General features: G+C 43.7%; 1 protein-coding gene across 4 annotated transcripts in view; it reads right to left on the bottom strand.

Annotated features, from left to right (window-relative positions):
- The window catches only part of GPR107 (G protein-coupled receptor 107), a 73,845-nt gene that overhangs the window by 36,020 nt on the left and 13,294 nt on the right, over positions 1-24,531 (bottom strand). For 2 of the 4 annotated variants that reach the window (XM_036855169.1, XM_036855168.1), the window contains exons 2-12: positions 18,899-19,021; positions 18,540-18,590; positions 18,209-18,288; positions 17,028-17,167; positions 15,397-15,434; positions 13,737-13,793; positions 10,178-10,288; positions 9,694-9,827; positions 5,032-5,107; positions 3,389-3,462; positions 2,870-2,987 (exon numbers count right to left, since the gene is read on the bottom strand). In XM_036855169.1, the coding sequence (XP_036711064.1) occupies positions 2,870-2,987; positions 3,389-3,462; positions 5,032-5,107; positions 9,694-9,827; positions 10,178-10,288; positions 13,737-13,793; positions 15,397-15,434; positions 17,028-17,167; positions 18,209-18,288; positions 18,540-18,590; positions 18,899-19,021 (1,002 nt within the window). Of the gene's footprint in view, positions 1-2,869; positions 2,988-3,388; positions 3,463-5,031; positions 5,108-9,693; positions 9,828-10,177; positions 10,289-11,956; positions 12,065-12,116; positions 12,250-13,736; positions 13,794-15,396; positions 15,435-17,027; positions 17,168-18,208; positions 18,289-18,539; positions 18,591-18,898; positions 19,022-24,531 lie in introns of those variants that run through there. The other 2 variants (XM_036855171.1, XM_036855172.1) reach the window with 2 other exon arrangements.

Here is a 24,531-nt window from a genome sequence, read left to right as displayed (position 1 = left end):
CTCCGTGCCTCCTCGAGCTTGCAACTGCTCTGACCAATGGAGGGTGGCCGTGACTGACACATGTCACTTCCAAGGCAGGTCACGCAAAGGACACTGCCCCTGCCTGGCTCTCACACACCTTTGGAGCCCCGGTCTTATAAGAAGCCTGGCTACCCTGAAGCCGCCCTGCCGGAGAACCCAGGCAGAGAGAGAAGATGCCCGAGGAGTCCCCACAGTTCCCGCTTCATCTGACCAAGTCCTCCCAGCCCAGGAGACAGAGGCAAGTGAAGACAGCCCCACCACCGTCTACCAGAACTGCATGAGACCTACCAGACCCACCCACGTAAGCCGCTGCCGAATTCCTGACCGACAGAAAATGTGAGACAGAGTAAACAGTCATTGCGCTGCGAAGTCACTAAGCCATAACAGGGCGACCTGTTATGCAGCCACAGACGACCGGGACACTCTGCTCTGTAGGCACCTTCAGCCTCAGCAGTGGCTCAGGTGCTGAACAGGTGGCACTTCACTTCCCCTCCAGCCACCTCCTCAGGCCTGAGATCTCACGCATGGGGCCCCTGGCTCTCGGGGACAGATAACAGGACTGTTTTATCAGAGACCAGAGCGGCAAGGAGGGCCAGTTTCAGCCCACTGGGTGAGTGGCACGTTGCTCCTCAGAGGAATAACCCAGGTCGGCCTGCCCCACAGGGGACGCGGCTTGGTTCTCCGCACTGAGGTGCGTCCGCGTCCACGGCCTGCTTCAATCTCCAAAGTGAAGGATGTGCCTTGTATGTTCGGTCCTGTCATTAAGCTCTTAGCATGTTATGAAAAGTCCCTCAGCTGGCTAAACAGAGAGAGCAATATTTTAAAAACTGTGACACTATTGAGCATAAGGGAGACATAATTTATGAGATATTCTTTCGAAGATTATCACTAGGTATGAAAGCAGAGATTAGAATCCCACCTCTGTACTCCATGCGAAGTCCATGGTCCCAAATACTCTCCTTCACTGCTCTAAAGGGAATTCTCCACACTTCTATGAAAATGTGAAACCTGTCGTGCAATGACTTGGCAAGGGTAGTTTCTCTTTCCATCTAGGACTTAACAGTTAAATCATCACTGAAGCCATAGTTCACTTAACACAAATGCAAAAATTAGCTTGAAATTTCAGTCTCCCACCGACACCCAGCCTCTGGGTTCCTCCTGCAGCCCAGTTCCTCCTAAACGTCTGCATCTGTGGCTCTGTCCATGCAGACAAAGTGGGAAACTAACAGCTTAAATGCTTAATTCCATTTTGTCCTTAGTTCACACTCATGACACGAGACACAAAATGTTCCCAGAAGTGCTGGTGTGGAACCAAGCGCCAATAATGTTCTCGAAACTCCATTTTTACATCACTCACTCCCTACTCAGAAAGGCACAGTGGCTCCCCTTGACCAAAAGGAAACAGTTTCAACTTTTCAAGGCTGATGCTCAAGGACTTCCCAGACGAGTCCTTACATTTAAATACTCATAACTTCCTAATATTTAGTTTTTTAAATGGCCTTGTTTCCTCAGAGTGACCTGCCACGTAACCTTGTGGGGAACAAAAGGGGGGAAGCTGGGAAGGTGTGTCCGTTATATCACAGTTTAGGCTATGTGAGGAAGAGTCAAACTGGAGGGGAGGGCAGCAGCTCCTAGAGGGAAGGCGAGACGGGGCAGGACCGCACGGGGAGGAGCACCCCAGCCCACCGCCTCCGAGCTCTGAGACCTCGGCAGGCTGGAGGACTCAGCCCGGCAGAGAAGTGGCCCCAGTGGCTCAACAGCCAAGACCTGCCCAGCGCCTCAGCATCTCCTGTACACCAGACAGTCGTGTCATGTTTGCCTCTGTCATGTGTCTTACCTTAAAATCTCGGCAAGGCCCATCTCCACCATGAAGCTCTTCCGGATCATTCGAAGTGGGGTGAACACTCTCTCGCTGGAAACCTACAGCAACTGGTCTGTACCATTCACTTGGCACTAGTGTGTGCCCCTTATTATTGAACGTGAAGATGGTTTTGCCGCAAACATTGCCAAACCGCCAATCACCAGAGTGGAGCAGGCCGACCTGGGTGCCCAGAAAGTCGTCCCTCTCCCACCCTCACCTGCCACACTTACACTGTGCTCCAAAATGATTGGCTGACGAGAACAACTTTATCAAATAGAAGCTCCCTGGTCAAGCAGAGCTGAGGAGCTGTGCATCCCTGCTAGGACCTCTCTGTTTAGTATGCGTCCCTTACGTCCAGGTTCTATATCCAATAAGACTGTTACACATAAGACAAGGTTCCTCTCTTGAGGGGCTCACAATTTTATAAAGTTGGCCTCAGTCCAGGGCCCCAAACATATAAAGCATTTAATAAATGTTTGCCCCAATGTCTCATATTCTACCTTGTGGAAAACTCACTGGTGTCATTCAGTTTTAAAATAATTTGTTGGGAATTCCCTGGCGGTCCAGTGGTTAGGACTTGGCGCTTTCACTGCCGTGGCCCAGGTTCAATCCCTGGGTGGGGAACTAAGATCCTGCAAGCTGTGCGGCATGCCGGGGGAAAAAAAAATTTGTTGATCAAGTCACTGTGTACCCAAGCTTCTTTGCTAACAGGACCATCTTGTTACAAGGCAAACAGATTCCCTAACTTCTCAGCAGCTCCCTATTCACATGCTGGCTTAAAGATGGTGGATGGTGGAGCATCCCCCAGTGCAACGACCTGAGGTCTAGGTCTGGGAGAATTCAGAAAGAGAGGCCCAGTCTTCAATCCCAAAGGCAGAAGCGGGGGTTTGCAGGAGAACTGACTCCCTCTTCCCAGGCTGGCCTGGAGCTGAGCCCAGCGAAGTGTCAAGAGAGAACGAGGACTAGGCAGGACTAGGGCTCCTTTACCTGAAGCGGGATGACAATCATGAAGATCTTTTTGTCTTTATCAGAAAGGATGTGCTTAATGAAAGCCCAGCCGGTGCCAATGAGTGCGATGGTGATGAACAGCAGTGCCCCTTTCAAGCTGCAAAGGAACAAAATGAACAGACACCAACGGGTCTCTTCAGCCTCTCACTCTGAGAGTTGGAGTCTACAGCTCATTCTATGATTTCATGCACTTCCTGCAAAAGACAGGCGGCCAAACTCAGGGAATTCACCGCCAGCGAGCAGCACTTTCAGGCACACAGACAGTTAGCTATGCACCCCGCCATGTGCTCGGCAGGAGCACGTCGACAGCCCCGAGTTCTCAAGTCGGGACAGCCACTGTACGCCACGCGCCTCGGGCCTGGCAGGAATTTGGCAGGCTGCCCTGGGAGGGCAGGGCCAGTCAACGTGGGGCAGGTCTCGTCCTGCCACGGCTCCCCCAACTTGTCTGGCAAGCCACGTCGCAGGACGGGTGCTTCCTGCGTCACTCTGCATACTTACAGATGAGTGATGTAGTACACCACAGCCCACCCTTCGATCGGGAAGCCCTGGGAGGAGATATAGTGGTAGTCGATCTGCAATCAAACAAGTGCATTTCAGAAAGATCATCTACTACGTGCCTTACACACAGCAGAACAGGAAATGCCACCAGAGGCCCTCGTGGCGGGGGACACCCGCTCCCAATCCCTAATACTGAGCTTGCTGAGGCACAGTGAAGCCTGTGAGCGCACTACAAATGTCAGGTAGCTTGAGAAACTTGACGCAAGGGTTCCATGTCACTAACACCTAGTCCGGGTCCCTCTCTTTTTTTGGCCGTGCCACGCGGCATGTGGGATCTTAGTCCCCGACCAGGGATCGAACCTGCACCCCCAGCATTTGAAGCTCAGAATCTTAAGCACTCGGTCACCAGGGAAGTCCCAGGGCCCCCTCTCTTGAGGCAGGTGATTCACTCTGGCAAATGGATGCCTATTCTTTTCTTTAAAATCTCCAAGGGAGTTCCCTGGTGGTTAGGATTCCAGGTTTTCACTGCCGTAGCCCAGGTAAAATAAAATAAAATAAAATGACGTATAAAACCACCAAAAAACAAACAAACAAACAAACAAAAAAAACCTCCAAATGCCACAGGTCTTTTCAGTGCCCCAGTCAAGAACTTTATCTTTCATAGCCTTGCTGCTTACATAATAAATCAGTCAGTAAAGTCAGTAAAAAAATCTACGTGGAATCACCTAGCTTCAACTATGTTTTCTTTGGGAAAAAAAGATCTGTAAATTTAGAGCTACCTGAAATCACCAGTGCATTTTAACTAAAGTGACCAGTTTCAGTAGTGGCCCAAATGCTTCCGGGCAGGACTCCCAAAGCTGACATCAGTTTCTTTATACATCTTTCATTCTCCCACACGTGGCTGTCTAGATATGAAAGTGACTCAAGAATCTTATCATTCGTTATCTACATGGTTCCAGAAAGAATCTTTTACCTTACACCCAAATGGGAAATTATCCAAATAATTGTCATTTCTTGAAATTGTAACTGGCTATATTATTACTTTTTCTATGACAATAGTTTTAAGTGCAGTAGGATCTTGTGCACATGTCTGGAGACTGTCACCCTCACGTATGACCCGTGGATACCTCGTAGGCCTACAAATCAGGGAAGTTGTGATCTTACTCCCATGGGCAGGCTCGTTTCAATCTGCATCGGTACTAAATATTCAAAGCTTAAGCTCAATTCTTATGCCTCAATCCTTAGAGGATCAGTTTTCTCTCAAATAAGTATCCTAACACTGAACTTCAAATCAAACGGGAACATGAGGGAATACTTGGAAAAATAAAGGAAGTCACGGAAACAATTCAGCAGGTGGCACACTAATCTCAAGAAATGACTGGGAAAACAAAAACAAAAAAAATAAACACCAACAAGTGTTCTGAGAAAACTCTGAGTCTGAAGGTAACGTCTGAAGATCTCAAGTCTAGTATTAGGGAGACTGTGATGATTTATCTCCGTGACCAGTCCCTCCCAAAGGAGGCTTCATGACAAAGGTATTCTTTCATCTTCTGTTTGATGTGTCCTGTCTTCTACCTTATTTTTCCAGACAGTATAGGCATTGTACATCATTTCGTGAATGACCCCAAAATGCTAATACGTACTGCGTGGAACACCAAGGAAAGAGACTTGGTGAAAGGAAGGGCGGCCATCAACCAGTGAATTTTAAATACATCATTCCTATGTAAAAACAGAGAGAAAAGAATTAAAGGAATATTTCGTACTCCCAAAGAACAGGTGAAGCTCCAGGCATCATATATTTATAAGGAGGCAGTAAATATAATCTAAGCAAACCACAAACATGAAGCTTTTTAAACAAGTGGTTGCTGCCAGCAGAAAAGGCCTGGAATGGAGTCCCAAGTCACCTCTACTATATAATTCAATGCTGTGAATGGAGTCCCAAGTCACCTCTACTATATAATTCAATGCTGTGAATGGAGCCGAGTTACGCACAACGGGTTTCCAGGCCTGATAAGATGGAAATCTAAACAGGCTGCCAGCTTCTTCTCCAGAAACCACCTTGGAAAGCCCGCAGAGGCAAGAATGAGGCAGATGGATCTATGAAAATGGCATGAAATCCCCAAGAAGGCAGAGGTGATTAGGCACAGCTATAGGGGAAATCTGTGGCCAGGAGGAGAGGCGGATTTGGAGCCAGGCAGCAGGGATGGTCAAAGAGAAAGCGCTGGGGTCGTGCCCCTCTCTCCCCCCTCACAGCTGGAACCTGCCAAACATACCAGGACAGTGGCGCAAAGCACCCACTGCCCCACCTCCCCCTACGGGCACGAGTCCACCTTCAGGCTGCCAGGCATTCAACTCCTCTACCCCTTCCCGCCTCGTCCTAGGAATTAACCTAATAAGACAAACAAAACCATGATGGAGAAAAGTCTTAAACTCTATTAAAGAAAGCAAACAAAGACTTGAGTAAGAGCTACACTGGGGACTCCCACTCTCGGATATCAAGACATTCTGCAAAGCCATAGCAGTAAAAAAATGGGAAACGGGTGTCGCATCAGACAAGTAAACCAACAGAATAGACTAGAAGGCTTATGAATAGATTCGTGTGTGTATGGAAGCTTGATAGTTAAGGTGATACCAAGTCAGTGGGAAAAGAACAGCCTGCTTAATGACTGACACTGGGAAAAAATTAGCTCAAACCTATATAAGAAATACGGAAAGCTGGATCTCTGCTTCACACTTCCTTACAACCCAGGCGGAGCCTGCTGCTGAACATAAAACACGCATTTTGTAATCCCGGAGTAGGAATGGGCCTCCTAAGATCCTAGGAGCACTGCCCAAAAGACTAAAATTAGACAGCTGTGACTCCATTAGTATGAAAGATTTTCACTCAACAATTCAACTGGGAGAAGAAATTCGCAACGTCTAAGACATGCAAGGGGTTGAGATCCCAGTGTGCAAGGAACTTATGCAAAGCAACAAGAAAAACACAGAAAATCCCACAGAAAAATATGCAAATACAGGCAGTCACAGAGGGAAAACCCAGAAGGTTAACATGTCTCTGCAAAGATAATTCACATCACTGATATTCAGAGAAATGCAGAAGAAAATGACGTACCAGTTTATACCCATCACACTGGCAAAACATTAAGGTGTCAGTGTTGGCACACGTGTAGTAGGAGCATAAGCCGGCACAGGCACGCATCCTGGCGGGCAACTGGCGGCACTTAGCGAAATTAAAGGAGAGCTCCCCGACACCCAGGGCACCTCCTTCCGAGGTGCAGAGCCCTCCGGGGACAGGAAGGAGGGTGGGTCATGACAGTAGGGGGAGCAGGGAAATGAAGACAACCTCGGGGTCCACCACTAAGGGGCTGGGTGAGTGGGATGGGGACGCTCACTGTGGATGACCCGGAGCAGCTGAACAGTGACGAACTGGATGTGCACGCAGTCATGTGACTAGAGCTTAAAGAGGACGTTCTGAGTGAAAAATGTCCAAAAACAACACCTACAGGTGGAACAGTTTATATAAATTAAAAATACATGCAGGGCTTCCCTGGTGGCACAGTGGTTAAGAATCCGCCTGCCAATGCAGGGGACACGGGTTCGAGCCCTGGTCCAGGAAGATCCCACATGCCGCGGAGCAACTAAGCCCGTGTGCCACAACTACTGAGCCTGTCCTCTACAGCCCGTGCGCCACAACTACCGAAGCCCGTGCGCCATAACTACTGAAGCCTGCGTGCCTAGAGCCTGCGCTCTGCAACGAGAGAAGCCACCGCAATGAGAAGCCCGCGCACTGCAACAAAGAGTAGCCCCTGCTCGCTGCAACTAGAGAAAGCTCACGTGCTGCAACGAAGACCCAACACAGCCAAAAATAATAAATACATAAAATAAATAAATTTATTTAAAAAAATACATGCAATACCAATAAACATTATTTGTTTACAAGAATACACAAATATCCCCAAAACACATACTAAACGCATCTGAGTGGCTGGCCGTGCGGGGGAAGGAACGGGAGAGGGGACAGGAAATAAAACAGGAGAGGGCCTGGCACAGACCGATAAGGAGGGCGTGTCGTGAGCTGACGCACACCCAGTTTCCGGACTGGTTTCCTCCCTGGTACTTTCCTGCTCCAGTGCCTACCTACTTGAAGGTCGAAAGGGAAGTCAAGGCCGGAGTAGTCTGCCCCTCCTGAATAGTAATGAGATTTACCCAGAGTGCAGAACCGTCAAGGGCTGTGCTCACCACACACCCTGGCCACCAAGACTCGCGGTCCAAGTTACAGCACTGATGGCTGGGCCGTTATGTGAATGAAGGAAAGATCTCGGGCTCTGGAGCCACACCGACCTGGCTCACATACGGGTTCTACCCTGACGACCTTCATCTCTCTAGGCCTCAGAAACCTCTGCTGAAAATGGGCCAACAATGACCTCAAGGAGCCACGACGTCCAGTGCCTGGCTGGGCAGAGAGCAGGTACCAAACCGATCAGCTGCCCGTGTTCCCTTCCCACTTCCCGTGCTCTGGGGCCCATGATAGAACCACAAAGGCACAGCAAGCCACTCTGGGCCCCAGGGCCAGCTCTGTCGGGGGACGCTAGCCATGTCTCTCACGTCCCCCCTCAAGGCCTCAATAAGATGAGGCAAAAAATCTCTCAGTTCCCTCCAGCACTAAGGGGATACAAGTCTCTGAAATGCGCTGGCAGCCCTGGAGTCACATCTGTGACGTGACTCACATGGCTGGCTGTGAGACTCCTGGAAAAACAGGGGGATGGGGCAGAGGGCTGAAATGATACGTTTCTGTATATACGGTATACTTCAACAAGTTTAAAATACGTTGTACAAAGGTAGGTCAGCCTCGTTTAACCACAGATTTTAAACTGTTGTCACGATTTTATATAAGTGAACCAGTGACAATGACTGTTGTATCGCCAAATAAAGGGAAATTAAAATACCACTGAACATCTGGCTAAACTATTTTGTATGTCCCTCATCTTTGCATAGCACCCTGATCTGCAAAACCCTCTCGTACACATCATTTCAGGGGGAATCACGTAAGAAACCTAAGGATCTAAGACTTTGAGGGGAAGGCAGGGCAGTTACGACTGTCCCAGTTTTGTAGCCGAGGAAAAAGAGACTTAGAGTGAAGGAAGGCACACAGGCAGTAAGAGTCAGCATTTACACCTGAAATCAGGTCCCCGACTCCTAGTTCTTACTTTTCTAATAACGGCAAAAGCAAAACTTTCTTTAAAAAAAAACAAACCAAACCCCGCCCCCCCAAACACCTTTTATGGCCTGAATTTGTAGGATTCTTTTTTTCTTATTAATGGCTGCCTGATCTCTAGTCCAAACATGATTATGTAGGGTTCTTCACAAGTAAACAAGACACAGTTCCAGCCAGCGGATGTAAAAGATTTACAACAAACAGGAACCAGCAACCACATCCAGCAGAGCCCAGGACCCGAGCTGAGCATGTCCACTAGAAGACAATCTGGCCACCAGAGGTTAAAGGGATCTCAATCTGTCCCACTGCTCCAGAGAAAGAGGTATCTGGTACTTGGGGGTGCTTAATAATTGTCTGAATTTAAATCTATATTATAATACCATATTCACATAGCATCATTTACACAGTTTATGGGCCTTATACTATAACAAACACTTCACACTATTTTTTAACTGAAAATTAGTGTTTTGTTTTCCATTTTGGGGGAGCAGCACAATTAAACACTAGCTCCACACATATGTTGCTGCTCCCCTCAAGTACCAAGAACGGCAAGTTAAAGCCTCAGGGATTTCAGAAGAAAGGCCAAGAGTCAGGCAGGTGGGCTTTGAAGGGGTTTTCTCGAGTGATGATCCTCTGGAGGTCAGTATCTACCCCGCCCAGGCTCTGGGCAGGGGCCTTCAGTGCGCAGCAGCAACTCCATGCTCCCACCAGGCACTGGGCTGTCGTCACTCATCTCTTAAGAACAAAGAGCCCCTGAATGGGACCGACGTGTTCACTCTGAGTCCTGGACTCCAGTGTCCTCGCTATGGAAATGTTTTGCTTATACATTTTATTTTGCTCGTATATTACTGAAATATTTGGATTTGCTTTTTAAACAAAGCAATGGGAAGTGAACAAACACCACGGCATGCAAAGGCCTCCCAGGTGGCTAAGGCTCCTGCACGGTCTCCCTTTGTCTCGGGGAAGATGCCCTTTGAAGAGAACAGGATCGCTAGTGCCAAGTCCTCCAGGTTCAGAAGGCAGCAAAAGGTGAAATTACACAAGTCCCCGAACACTCTTGGATGAAGGGCTCAAGGAGGTGATAATTTACCGTCGTTTTCGAAGGATGTGAATCCAGATGGTCCCAGAGAGAAAAAAGAAAAAGGCCATAGAAATGTATAATTTGGGGAGAGGAATTTCTCCCGCTGAGAGGTAGCTGTCAGGATTCTTCTCTGTGATGTCGATCTGAAACCAACATGACATTAATTTTTACTTTTCAGAAACAGATCATCCCATATTCAGCAATCTGGAATCTTAGCTGTTTCATGGAAGTTCAAGAAAGTGAGTACCAGCAGGTAACAACCACATTCTTAATGCATAGGCTGAAAGTGTAAACACATCCTAAATTGCTGTATATTTTCTTATTTATGAACCCTCTGCTGAAGTATCCTGCCCACTGGCATAAATGTTATTTTGGCCACATGTTTCTCTTACTCTGGCTTAAGTGTTCTTAAAACTACTCTCATAAAGAAATAACTGTCTCCCATTTTACACGGCTGACAACACCCACATGTGAGTTTCTGTATGGTACTCACATCGAGGCTGAATGAAAACTTGTCATTAGACCGTATTTCACTTCCAGGGCATTTATGAAAATAAAGACTGTAGAGGCCTTCTTGGTCTTCAGTGCTGATGTTAAAGAAAAACTGAAAGTGAAGAAGAAAAAAATTTAAGGGTACCCAAATCCTCGGCTAAATATTTAAATCTTAGAAATAAGTCGTGAATACCATGAACAGAAGAAAACAGACTGCTTACTTAGATTAATCAAACTCTCCCAGAGCAGAGTTTAAATAGACGTTTTCTTATTCTATGATACCCTCCTAATATTTTGTTATAAGAATTTTCAAGCTAACAGAAAGGCTAACAGAATTATACAGTGAATACCTATGTACCCACTACCTAGATTCTACAATTAACAGTTTACTACACTTGCTTTATCATGTATCTATCCATCAGTGATGGGTTTTTGCAGAAGTCTGCAGAGCTAACCTAAGATACAGTTTTCTGGTTTTCAAGACAACATATTGTTGTTTTGCTCTTTGTTAAAAAATACTTCTGAGAAAGAAAGGAGGTTCATCTGATATTTGAAAAGGTAAAGGACCAGTATTCCCTCATCAAAATTTACCCATATGATTTTAAACAACAGTAACAGAGGCTACATTTTCTACATTTAGACATTTTTCAACATTATTTCATGTATTCAAATGAAGTTTAATGTAAATTTAAAAATGTATGTATATAAAAAGATCACAGAATGTGACACCTTAATCAATTCCAGAGAACATTTTACTAAAAGCCTAAAATATACTGCTTAGGGTTACATATATCGGTGGTAAACTCTGAAGAAAAGTGGGAATGGTTATGATAACATCTCTCACGACAGGGGTTACTCTAGGGTTGAGAAGAGCACGAGGGCCACAAGGGGGTTCTGGGGTGTTGGCACTCTTCTAGTTCTTGTCCCAAGTGAAGGTTACAAAGGTGATTATTTATAATTACTTGTACTCAACATAAGTACTATACACTCTTCTATAGGTCCTATACCTCAAAATTTAAAAGAATGGGGGAAAAAAGAGACATCTGACAAGAAGAGGAAAAGAAGAGACCAAGAATTATTCAAGCTGAAATTATTAGCATTAAACCATGTCCCAAACTCATCACTGTAAAGTGAGAGTATGTATTCTTGTCCACCCAAGGTAGCCAGAAAAAGAAAACTTTTCTAAACATGTAATTTTAATTACAAAAGTAAGACTCTCAGGAAATTTCTAAAAAATATTTTTTTAAAAAATCAATAGAACCGTCACGGTGGAACAGAGTAGACACCTGACACTTGAAGGAAAAAAAAACAAAACAAAATAAAGCAAAAATGAGAATTTTAGGGTTGGGGTAAGCCCTGACAGTCCCCTTCCAGCTCTAGGTAGATAAACTATCAGACCTACTCTGTGGATGGAGCAGAAAAGCTCAGAACGACCGTACTGTCCGAAACTGGGAGGACACCGGGTAGCAGAACACTAAGGAGCCACCTACTGACTTCTTCACAAGGAGAGGGGAAGCCAGAGAACACGCAAGCGGTCCACTTGTGTGCTGCCTGTTTTATGCATCCCAAGAACCCTATCAACTGGCTGTCTGAAGCAATGTTCTGAATCACCACAAATGCTGCTTTCCCCTCAGTGCTCACCTTGACACAAAGCACTAGTAACTGACAAATGTGTATCCTATAAATGCTTTCCTTTTGTGACTTAAAAAAAAAAAAAAATTCAAAATACTTATTTTATTAACAAACATTTTAAAGTGAGGGAAAGAAGAGAGAAAAGTACCTTTTGTATTTTCTTAAGAAGGTAGTAAAGCAAAGTGATTAAACACATGGGCCTTGGAGTGAGACAAACCTGGGTTTGAACCCTCCCCTTGGGCAAGTTACTTAACCTCTCTGAGCCTCAGTTTCCTCATCTGTAAAAGGAGAATGATAACAGTACCTACTTCACAGACTGCTGGGAGGATGAACTGAGATAATGATGACGTATGAGTACTTAGCACGATGTCTGACTCACTCATTCATCTCCATAATGACTGATGGGCAGCCTGTTATGGGCCAGGCCCAAGATGAGGAATTTCATATACAGCAGCAATAAAGCAGATAGAAATCCCTGCCCTTATGGCTACCTTCTGAAGGGAGGGACAGATAATAAATACAATAAATAAGTACAAGTATACCGTATGTTGGAAAGAAGCACTAAGGGAAAAAACAGAGCCAAGGGCGGGGCAGGGGGGTGCTGCATTTAAAACAGGGCGATTGGAGGAAGCTTTGTTGAAAAGGTGACATTTGAGCAAAGACTTGAAGGAGGAAGAAATTGATCACACAGATTCTGAGGGACGAATGTTCCTCCAGCGGGTACAGCTAGAGCAGAGCCCAAGGCCTGATCTTTTCTAGGAGCAGCAAGGTGGCCTGTGTAGCTGAAAGAGAGTAATAAGCAGGGGGTGGGGAGGAAACAGGAGCTGAGGTCAGAAAGTTGACAGCAGCTGGACCATGTGGGCTTGCAGACCACGTGGAAGGACTTGGACTTTTACTCTGAGACAGATGGGAAGCTGTTGGGGGTTCAGAGCAGATGAGCACCCCAAAAGCCCTCAGTTAGCTGTTAACACCGACGGCCACTAAACTTAAAAGAACATATAAAAATTGTTAGATAGGCAAAAGAACCTATGGTGAAAGAAATCAGAATAGCAGATGCAGGGGTGGGGACTTTCGGAGATGGTGAAAATACAGAGAATCTTGAGAGGGGGTTACGTGGGTGCATGCGGTTGTCAGAATTGATTGAACCATACACGTAAGACCTGGGCATTTCCCTCTAAGCAAATTATACCTCAATTAATGAAAACTGGTTAGAAAAGTGACAGTGATTCTTACAAATTAATGATAAAAGATTATCTGTATAGTGCTTTACAAAGCACTTTTATTTCTGAAGAATGATACACCTAACCACCCTATGAGACACGCGCCCTCATTTTCCATTTTCAGATGATTCAAGAGCGAGGTTCAGAAGTTGAGGGAGCTGTCCAAGGTCACCAGCTGGCACATGGGCTCTGAGATCCAGTCCAGTGTCCTCCCCCGTACCCCACACACGGGCTGTGATGCTGCCATGAACACCCGTGTGCAGTTAACAACGGTGGCAGCTGAGCAGGTCACTCAGGCCTCTAAGGCTCAGTGAACTCACCTCTGAAATGACATCACCCTAAAAGATCACAATGGTCCTTTCAGGTACAGAAGTCTGTGTTTCTGACACACTCTGAATGGGAGGCAGCGTGGGACTGCAGAGGCAGAGGTGTGGGGACAGCCAGGGAGAACCGGGTTGGAATCCGGGCCTTCTCACTCACACTGGACATAACACTCTGAGTTATTCTCTCTCAGAGATTTATGATTTGATAAGTGGTGGGTAACAATACCCACCTCGTAGGTTTGTTATGGAGAGAGCTACTGTATTCAAGTGACTGACATACAGCATACCTAAATTACTACTCCTAAATTCAAAATTTCTATAAAAATTCACCCTTTTACATGGTAGAGATAAATTCTACGAAGCTTGACTGAAAGAGAATACATACCTGAAATGAAACTGCCCCATCATTATTACGAACAGAAAAGGATTTCTCTCCTGTTGCCTAAAAAAGACATTAACAACCTATTTTAGAATGAGACTGGCGGAAAAAGCATGCTAATAAAAATAAAAATTTTAAAACTCCAAAACATGCTTTTCTTAAACCTGAAATTTGCTGGTCTTCAAAACCTCACTGAAAAAGAAATTCACCATTTTTTCAAGATGTATGACATCACCTTTCACAGAGAATGGTAATTCTTTACCCATTTCCTTTCCTCATCTACCTCTTGTCTCTTCAATACCCCCTATTCACTACTGAACACCTCTCTAGTTTTAAAGCTTCCAGCTAGACAACGGATGCCAACCCAGGTCACACCCCGACACAGCACCTGGGCTCCATCCCCGACTTCAAATGATCTACATGTTGCCACCGGTACAGAGGACTAAAGGTAAGTAACAAAAAGAAGGAGCTACTGATCCACAGAACATGGGCGAACCTAAAATAATTACGCTAAATGAAAGAAGACAGAAAAGAGTAGGTACCGCGTACTTCATTCATAGCAGCTTCTATAAAACTAATCTATAGTTACAGATCAGTTGTTACTTAGGGAAAGGAAGGTGACAAAGGGACAGGAGAAACCTCTGGGGTGATGGACATGTTCACTCTCTTGTTGTGGTGGTGGTTTCACAGGTGTACACACAAGCCAAAACTTATCAAATTGTCACTTTAAATATGTGCAGTTTATTGTATATCAATTATACTTCAATAAAGCTGTTAAAATAAAACAAAATAAAATACTGCCATTTGGATGTCCCATCACTGAAAAATCAAGATATCCCAAACCAAAACTTTCCCGTTTTTCCTTCTGCTATTTCTACTTCCTACACCTCTGGGGGAAAAAAAAAAAAAAAAAATCTACCTCTTCTCCTACCCTCCCACCACCCCCAAATGACCTCCCAGACTGATTCCAAAGCTCTGCTCTAGTTCAGATCCTCATCACCCTAAACCTGTATTATCACAACAGCATTCCTCCTGGTCCCTCTAATTTCACTGTCTCCCTCTCCAAGGCTACCCTGCACATTCCTTCAGAACTATGACCTTCCCTTAACACCTTCTGTATCACATTCCATCCTTGTCAAGAACACATGATGACTTCCTGTTTTCTGTGCATCGATACCTTCAATTTTCCAGCCCTCTGTTATCTAAGACTGCTCCTCTCTGCTCCCAAATAGGTACCTTTTACTTCCAATAGGCCAGTGCCCAGCACCTGTCATGCTCATCTCCACTTCCGGTCTTTGCTCATGATGGTCTTCATCTCCTTCCTTCTCTTCTTCCCCGAACAATCTACCAAACTTCAAGCCCTGGTGACGCCTCCCTCCAGAGGGCTCTCCGAGAGCCCACTTCCCTCTCCCCTCACTATCTGAGCCTCTATCATGTAAGTGCTGTATAGCTCAGCACTCAGTCTTACTTTGAAATTGTTTCCGAGTGCCTAAGTTATCTCCCCAAACAGAAGGCAACCCCCTGTAGATCAGGCATGCAGATGTATGTGTGCACACCTGTGTGTGTACATATATACATATGTATATACATTCCTATATGCACACACATACACAGACATACATATACACCCAGGAAAGCTGAGAGCATAAGTCAGGTTATTTCTTACCTTTGAATCCACTGTACTTCTTTCAGACTTTCCACTGTCTAGAAGCAGAACCATTTAAGAGCTATTATTGCATGATTCAGCTCATATGTATATTACAGTATCATTTTATGAGACTCTAGCTCGTCTAATATCAAATAATGCAAACAATCAAAACGGTGAGGCCACGTGCCATCTTGTGAAATGCCATCTGCTTAGAACCCCAAACACTCCTGAGCTGTAGAAGCCGCAAATGGCAACCTGATCTATTATAAATGCAATCTAATAAATGATAATGCTCAGTACAGACGAGGGAAATCATCTCTAAATAACCTAGTGCATGTCACTGTCAGAGACACCACGTGGAATGACTTCCTTATCTTCTAAGTAATTACGTTTGAAAACAGATCATTGTTTAAAATACATATATATATAATATATGAGATTTATTTATATACACGGAAAAATAGGAAATAACATTAGCATAAAGCATACTATTTTTATTTCCACGGCAAGGAGTGTAGAAATTGCTAATGACATCTTTCAATGAACAGAGAGGGCATCTGTGTCTTATTTTTACTTAAGACTCTCTTCGTGAGGAAGACAGCATCTCAAACTCCCTGCAGGAAGGGAGAGAGTTTCAGAATAAAAAGAAGGAAAAGAAGATTTTCTGCCCAGGGAATGGTTATGTGAGCCTGAGGAGCCTGGACAAGGAGATGGTGCACGTACGTGAAACTACACCATCACACAAATGTAACATTTCTGCACATCTTTTCAGCTGGGTTAGAATTTTGACAAACTGAGAAAAAAACCACATAAATAATACAATAAATAGTTATCTTTAAAACACTCATAAATTATTCGATAAACCTAACGGTTAATGAAAGAGGTGATAAATATAAATTGGTTAATCAACATATGGAGGAAAAGAGCAGCTTCAGTAATAAGAGTGACTTCAAAATCAAGAATACCTTTTTGCCTTTCACTTTAGAATTTAAAAAACAAAACAAAACAAAACCAAAAACCCAGTATTGTCTAGGACATGGTGACGTGGGCACTATTCTTATATATTTCCCAACAGGAGTATAAATTCACACAACTCATGTGGAAAGGAATGAAAATATGTATCAATATTCTCAAAAGTATTCATATCCTTTGAGCCAGAAATTCCAATTCTGGGAACCCATCCTAAAGAAAGCTCTACATATGAAAAAAAATCTACAAATAACAATGTCTGATGTAACAATGTTTTAATATAATAGCATCAAAGTAGAAATATGTCTCTTTACGGGGAAAGGCTGAGCAAATTACAGTATCCATTTAATGGGATATCTGATAAGTATGAAATAACTTAAAGTTGAGTGAACAGGGATGCTTATAAAATTATACACATGTGTATGAGTTTTAAAAATCAAACACTCTAGACTTAGGAAACAAGTTTAGAAGGAAACATAAATTACTAAAATTCTAACACAGGGAGTATGGAGAAATGACTTTTCTTCTCCCATCTTTTCCACATTTTTCTTTGTTACATATTTTTATATCACCTCAAAAATAAAATAATGCTAAGATCCTATTTGTTTTTACTTAGGAACAAAAAAGAATCTACAAATCAGGGTAGTGAAGAAAATGCTAGTTTCTACCTCACAGTTTACCTTGTTTTTTCTGAGTCTGGCTGCCTGCTGAAACAGCGTTAACACCAGGCTCCTGGTTCTGACCAAGGACTTTCTCAATCTTGCTGAAGATGATCTTTGGTAACTGGGTACCAGCTTCTGGTGGAGATCTTATTCGCACTCTATATTCAAACAAGACAGAAGAAAAAGAGTTCAAAGTAATGCTTATGGCCATTAAGTGTTATAAGTTAGGTGTTGTTTCCAGCTCTAAATCCATCATCTCATGCAGTCCCATGATGTCGTATGATGCAGATTCTATTATCTGCATTTTACAGATGCTGAAATGAAAGCTCAGAAAGGTTAAAGAACCTGCCCAAGAGCAGTAAGCTAGTGAGCAGCTGGGAGAGGACCTGGGCAGTCTCACTCTAAAGCTTAAGTTCGTAGCAACCATACAATTCTGAGGTACACATTCCCTCCTAAGTATGTGCAATGTGTTCAACAAATTGGTGTACAAGGGAAAAGGAACAAGAGGTAAAAAAAAAACCCCAGTAAGATGTTAAAGTGAAGCCTTGGGGACCGCACGAGGGGCAGTGAGCATTATTAGCAGCCCACCTAATATGCATCTCCCCCCTTCTCCCTGCTTACCAGACCGTGATTGTGTTTGCCCCATCCCGCCTGAGGAGGCACCAGCAAGCTTCCACGCCTGAGTGGACACACAGCCTCAGCTGGCACTGCCACGCGTGCCAAGGGGAGCATGTCTAGCACTGAACGGGAAGGAGCCTTCCTCTCGTCCCCTTAGCTGGATGCAGACAATGCACTCACCTCACTGAACACACCACGCTATCTCACACCACTCCGCCTTTGTACATCACGTTCCCTTTGCCTAAAACGCTCCTCCCTTTCTTATTCACCTGTAAAGTCTATTCATGAGAAGGGTGGTTGCACCAACACTTCTCTGAAGCCTTCCCTTCTCTTCTGCAATCCTCAGTCTCTCTGCTCTACTACTTCTCTAGTTTGCTGTGATCGTTTGTATTGCTCTTCTGTCTCCCTCATCCATCTAGAAGCTCCTCCAGGACTGGACCTCTGTCTTCCTCATCTTGTTTTTAATCTCCAGCACTCAGCAAAATATTTGGCATGTGGCAGACAATAAATGGTAACTTAACTACCAAATTCCCCCTAACTTTACTCTAGGATTGAACTGAAGGATCAGTAGAATTACTTACTCACTTCTGGAGATGTCTAGGATTAGAAGGGTGACAGAGGCAGACTGTTTCTTTAAAATACAGTAATTCACATCTTCATCCTGAGAAAGGAAGACCCAATTACACACCACCTTATTCATTCACACTAGAGTAAGAACAAAACGTTTTCAGGAACAAAGCAAATAAGTGGCCCAGACTCCGTTCAAATAACACAACTGTGGGTGCTCAGAGATGCTTGGAAGTCAAAGCTGCTACCACCTCAAGACAACAGCACTGATGGAAGCAGGGTGTTTCCACCCAGTGTCTTGGGTTCAAGTGAAGGGAGTGATCAGGTCATGCATTTGATGCTCACCAGATAAGAAGAAAATCCATCATTCTTTGTGCGGTCTAGGCTGAATGCAATCTAAGAGGAGGTAAAAACAATGGAAGTAAATAACCACATGATGTCCGGGCGCCCATACCTTCATTACTCCAAGAGCAGAAAGGTGACTCTTTTGGCCTGGCCACCTCTTGGTTTTCTTAGCATTCATTTTGTAAGAAGGATCAGTTACTACTAAAATTATTCAAGAATTACAACTTAACTGTTAAGAATAAAACTATCTGACGCCCGCTCACAAGTTTAATGGTCTCTATATTTTGATACTTCATATTTAAGTATGGGGTGAAGCTTTCACCTAAGCAACAGAAAAGATCTCCTGGAAAGGCACTTACAGCTGCGTCCTTGTCTGTGGTTCCTTCAGGCTCATTCACTGAAAGGCTACTGACATTCACCATCATGTACCCATTCTTGAAGAATCCAAAGGTGTTCAGATGAACCTTATGCCTCACATCATCCTAAAAGGATTTGCAGTGGTGGAATTAGTAACATGGAGAAGTCAACTTGATTAGTTAACCTATTCATTTGCTTGGAAAACTATGGCTATCTAGTTCCCTGCTACCTAACCAATGTTTCTATATATTCAGTAATATAGACAGCTGTGGGACCTTTTCTTGCTCCAAAAGCTGAAGAAGACTCATCAGAAACTCATAATATAGCAACAATTTTGCAGAAGGAAACACACAATAGATTCGATTCATTCCAGTGTATTTGTAAGGGTCCCGGGGGCAGACTCGATGGTCTGTGGAATGTGGATTCCAGGGAAGGAGGAACAGTGTTTTAGTCATCCTCCCATGCTTCCTTCAAGTACAAGGCCTGGCATCCAGTAGGCACTCAAAACATGGAGGCGGGGGAGGGGGGCATGGCGGGAGGGAGAAGAGGCCAGAGCCGCTCCAAGAATACACCCATTTATATAAACCTTCTTAGGCGTTTCAGTGTGACCAGCTCCTCACACTGCAGGACAACAGGAATATCTGAACGTTACTTGAAACTATCTCAAAATGGCGATTCCAATGTCAACTCAGTCAACAAATTTTAGGGCCAACGGAACAATGGTATTCGTGAATACTTCTAAAGTTGAGGTTCCACAAAGACGCTTCACACTGTGTAAAGTCATGAGTTTTATATTGAAAATTATTTGCCCAAACGTTCACAGTTACTAAGTAGCTCCTAAATGCAAGACATTATGCTAAGTACTTTTCTAAAACTCGGATTTGGTTCTTCCTCAAATCTGCATAGTCATTAATGGCAGTAGTGTTTGTTTCTTGCTCATATTTTAAAACTCTATCCGTTGTTTCTTTCATTTTAAATATAGCTATCTTACAACACACTGAGCAGCTCTGAGACCCCTAATTCTGCTCTTGGTCATCTCTGCTGACTTTCCTAGCAATTGGTTTCTTTGTGTGAGGGGTAATTTTTTATCTCTAGACTTGGAGCTCCTGGACTTCAGAGGTAGTCTAATTGCAAACACCAAACGCCTATGATGAGAGGCTAAGGATCAGATCTTCAGCAGAAAAATCAAACTGACTCCTCCCATAGCTAAGACACGTTTTACTGCCGTTAGGAGGGTTTTATTTCCGAGCCCACTCTCTCACTCAACGAACAGAGCTCTTGAGAGTCTGCTATTATGAGCTGGGGAGAGGGACACAGTTCCAGCGCCCCTCCTGGCCTGGGTCTAGGGCTTTGGCTCCTGCTCCCCCTCACCAGCTGCTCAAAATCCAAGGCTCTGGGTCCAAATTTCTATGCCTTGGGGCAGCCCTGGCTTGTGTTATTTTGCCACTGGGGCTTCAGCTCCTTCTCTCCCTCTCCCCTTTATCTGGCCCTGGGACCTCCCCTCCTCTTTCTCGGAGCCCAGCTATGCATTTGCTAGACTTCCACTTGCAGGTGGGATGGAGGAGCTTGCAGCAAACCAGCACTCCCAGGGAGAAAAAAAAAGCCAGATAAGATAACTTAACTGTTATCTTCCAGAAGTCATCTGCTAGAAGACACTGGAGAGCTGCTTGACCACAAAAACCAGAAAAGCTAAAGCTCCCAGTCTTTCCTGGGACTCCACGAGAGATGAACCTCCAGAGAACATGATTTGAGTGGGCATCTTCTCAGTTCTCCCGAAGGTGTTACAAGGCTACTACCATCCTAGACTCACAGGACAGAAACTAATTCAGCTACATATGGTGGATCACTTTGGACATTAGGGCTTAATACTCTGGCAAAATCCACAGATGAGAAGGGCTACAGAGGGACAATGAAGGAAAATGAAAAAATTCCTGCCCCACGCAATGTGGAGGGATCTCACAGACATAACACTAAGCAAAATAAGCCATATTCCCCATAGGTATAACAAATTCAAATTCAAACGTAGGGGGAAATTTGCTAAGGCAACAGAGGTCAGGATGGTGGTTGGTTATTCTTGGGAGGGAGATACTTTCCAGTCACTTGGGGAATGCGGCCTTAAGGAGCTTCTGGAAATGCTTGGTAACGTTGTTGCTGGTTGCACAAGTGTTCTTACACAGTGGAAATTCATTGAGTTGTACGCTTACAATGAGTATTTTCTTTAGCATGTATATTATACTTCAATAAGTTTAAATTTTGAAAGTATGTTTGTTCTAATTTATCCTGCATTTAGATGCTGTGTAGCAAAAATGGAAGCCTGTTAATCGATTTTTATATTCACGTAGTCCACTACAATGTCTATTTTCTAGGTTTTTGGGGGAAAATGTTTCAATTGCAACCTTATAACAGTGATTTTTTTCCACACAAACTCTATATTCCTTTACTGTTTTTTTTTCACTTTTATATAGCATTTTACTTGATAATACAATGCCATTAAAAACATGTTTTTGAAGAATATTTTAAACAATCACAACAGCATCACAACTCCCTGTTTCCAGCACTTACCAAGAACTGGGTTATGTGCCAAGGGCTTTCCTATGATGTCTAATCCTCACTCAGCCCAGTGTGGTTAAAAGCAGTATCCCCATGACAGGGTTTCAGAGATGAAACGCTACCCAAGACTACGGAGACTCTAAGTGGTAAAGCTGGGATTTCAACACAGATCTGACATGAAAGCCATTTTCACACCACTATCCCCTAATATTGGAAAGTAATAACAATATAATATTAAATGCAGGTTGGAGTACCTAGAAGAAATGGACAAATTCCTAGAAACATATAACTTACCAAGACTCAATCTGAAGAAACAGAAAATCTGTTCTGTTCAAACAGTTAAGGAAAAATTAACACCAGTGTTTCTCAAACTCTTCCAAAAAACTGAAGAGGAGGAAACACTTCCAAACTTATTCTACAAGGTCAGAATCATCCTGATACCAAGCCTATAAGGACACTACAAGAAAAGAAAATTACAAGCCAATATCCCTGATGAACAAAGATGCAAAAATCCTCAACAAAATACTAGCAAACCAAATTCAACAGCCCATTAAAAGGCGCAAAGAAAAAAAAAAAAAAAAAAAAGGCTCATACACCATGATCAAGTAAAACTTATCCCTGGGATGCAAGGATGGTTCAACATATGTAAATCAATAAATGTGATACACCACATTAACAAAGTGAAGGAAAAAATCCTACGATTATCTCAGTAAATGCAGAAAAGGCATTTGACAAATACAACACCCTTTCATGATAAAGATGCTCAACAGATTAGGTATGGAAGGAATGTACCTCAGCATGATACAGGCTGTAATATGACAAGTCCATAGCTAACATCATACTCAGCAGTGAAAAGATGTAAACTTTCCCCCTAAGATCAGGCACAAGGCAAGGATGCCTACTCTCACCATTCAACACAGTACTAGAAGTTCTACCCAGAGCAATCAGACAAGAAAAAGAAACAACAGGTATCCAAATCGGAAAGGGAAAAGTAAAATTGTTTCTATTCAGAGACGACATGATCTTATATATAGAAAACACTAAAGACTCCTCCAAGAAACTATTAAAACTAATAAATTCATGGGACTTCCCTGGTGGGGCAGTGGTTAAGACTCCGCCCTTCCAATGCAGGGGGCCCAGGTTCAAACCCTGGTCAGGGAACTAGACCCCACAAGCATGCCGCAACTAAGAGTTCCCATGCCGGGGGCTTCCCTGGTGGCACAGTGGTTGAGAATCTGCCTGCCAATGCAGGGGACACGGGTTCGGGCCCTGGTCTGGGAAGATCCCACATGCTGCGGAGCAACTAGGTCCGTGAGCCACAACTACTGAGCCTGCGCGTCTGGAGCCTGTGCTCCGCAATAAGAGAGGCCGCGATAGTGAGAGGCCCGCGCACCACGATGAAGAGTGGCCCCCGCTTGCCGCAACCAGAGAAAGCCCTTGCACGGAAACGAAGACCCAACACACCCAAAAATAAATAAATAAATAAATAAATATTTAATATGTAACTTTCTCTTCAGTGATTACTGTATTAAAAAAAAAAAAAAGAGTTCCCATGCCACAACTAAGGAGCCCACCAGCTGCAACTAAGACCTGGCACAACCAAATAAATAAATAAATAAAATATTTTTAAAAACCTAATAAACAAATTCAGTAAAGTTGCAAGACAAAATCAACATACAAAAATTAGTGGCATTTCTGATACAATAACGAAATATCTGAAAGAGAAATAAAGAAAACAATTCTATTTTCAATAGCATAAAAAAACAACAGGGACTTCCCTGGTGGTCCAGCGGGTAAGACTCTGCACTCCCAATGCAGGGGGCCTGGGTTAGATCCCTGGTTGGGGAACTAGATCCCGCATGCATGCCGCAACCAAAAGTTCACATGCTGCAACTAAGAAGTCCACACGCCACAACTAAAGATCCTGCATGCCACAACGAAGATCCCGCATGCTGCAACTAAGACCCAGTGCAGCCAAAATAAATAATAAATAAATAAATAAATATTTAAAAAAAAAACTTAGGAATAAATTTTACCAAAGAGAAGAAAGAACTATACACTGAAAACGACAAAAACACTGATGAAAGAAATTAAAGAAGACACAAATAAATGGAGAGATAAGCTGTACTCATGGATTGGAAGAATTAACATTGTTAAAATGTCCATTCTATCCATATCATTCAATGTAATCCCTATCAAAATTCCAGTGGCATTTTTCACAGAAATAGAACAATCCTAAATTCACATGGTACCACAAAAGACCTTAAAGCAATCTTGAGTAACAAGAACAAAGCTGAAGGCAACACACTGACTGATTTCAAAATGTCTTACAAACTTATAGTAATCAAAATACTATGGTACTAGCATAAAGACATATAGACCAATGGAACAGAAAATAGAGCCCAGAAATAAATCCACTCATTTATGTTCAACTGATCTTTGACAAAGGTGCCAAGAACACACAGTGGGGAAAGGATAGTCTCTTCAATAAATGGTGTTGGGAAAACTGTATATCCAAATGCAGAAGAATGAAACTGGACTCTTTTCTCACACCATATATAAAAATCAGCTCAAAATGGATTAATGACTTAAATGTAAGACCTGAAACTGTAAAACTACTACAAGAAAACATAGGAAAACAGCTTCTTAACAATGGTCTGGGCAATAACTTTTTGGATAGAAACCAAAAGCACAGGCAACAAAAGAAAAATAGACAAATGCGACTGCATCAAACAAAAAAGCTTCCGCACAGCAAAGAAAACAATCAACAGAGTGAAGAGACAACCTACGGAATGAGGAAAAATATTTGCAAACCATGTATCTGATAAGGGGTTAATATCCAAAATACACAGGGAGCTCAAACAACTCAATAGCAAGAAAACAAATATCCTGATTTAACAATGGATAAAGGGGGCTTCCCTGGTGGCGCAGTGCTTAAGAATCTGACTGCCAATGCAGGGCACACGGGTTCAAGCCCTGGCCCGGGAAGATCCCATATGCCGCAGAGCAACTAAGTCCATGCGCCACAACTACTGAGCCTGAGCTCTAGAGCCCGTGAGTCACAACTACTGAAGCTCGCGTGCCA

The sequence above is a fragment of the Balaenoptera musculus genome, chromosome 6, assembly GCF_009873245.2.
Source record: "Balaenoptera musculus isolate JJ_BM4_2016_0621 chromosome 6, mBalMus1.pri.v3, whole genome shotgun sequence".
Taxonomy (NCBI): Eukaryota; Metazoa; Chordata; class Mammalia; order Artiodactyla; family Balaenopteridae; genus Balaenoptera; species Balaenoptera musculus.
Note: the sequence above shows the minus strand (reverse complement) of the source record. Positions and strands in the feature narration are given on the sequence as shown.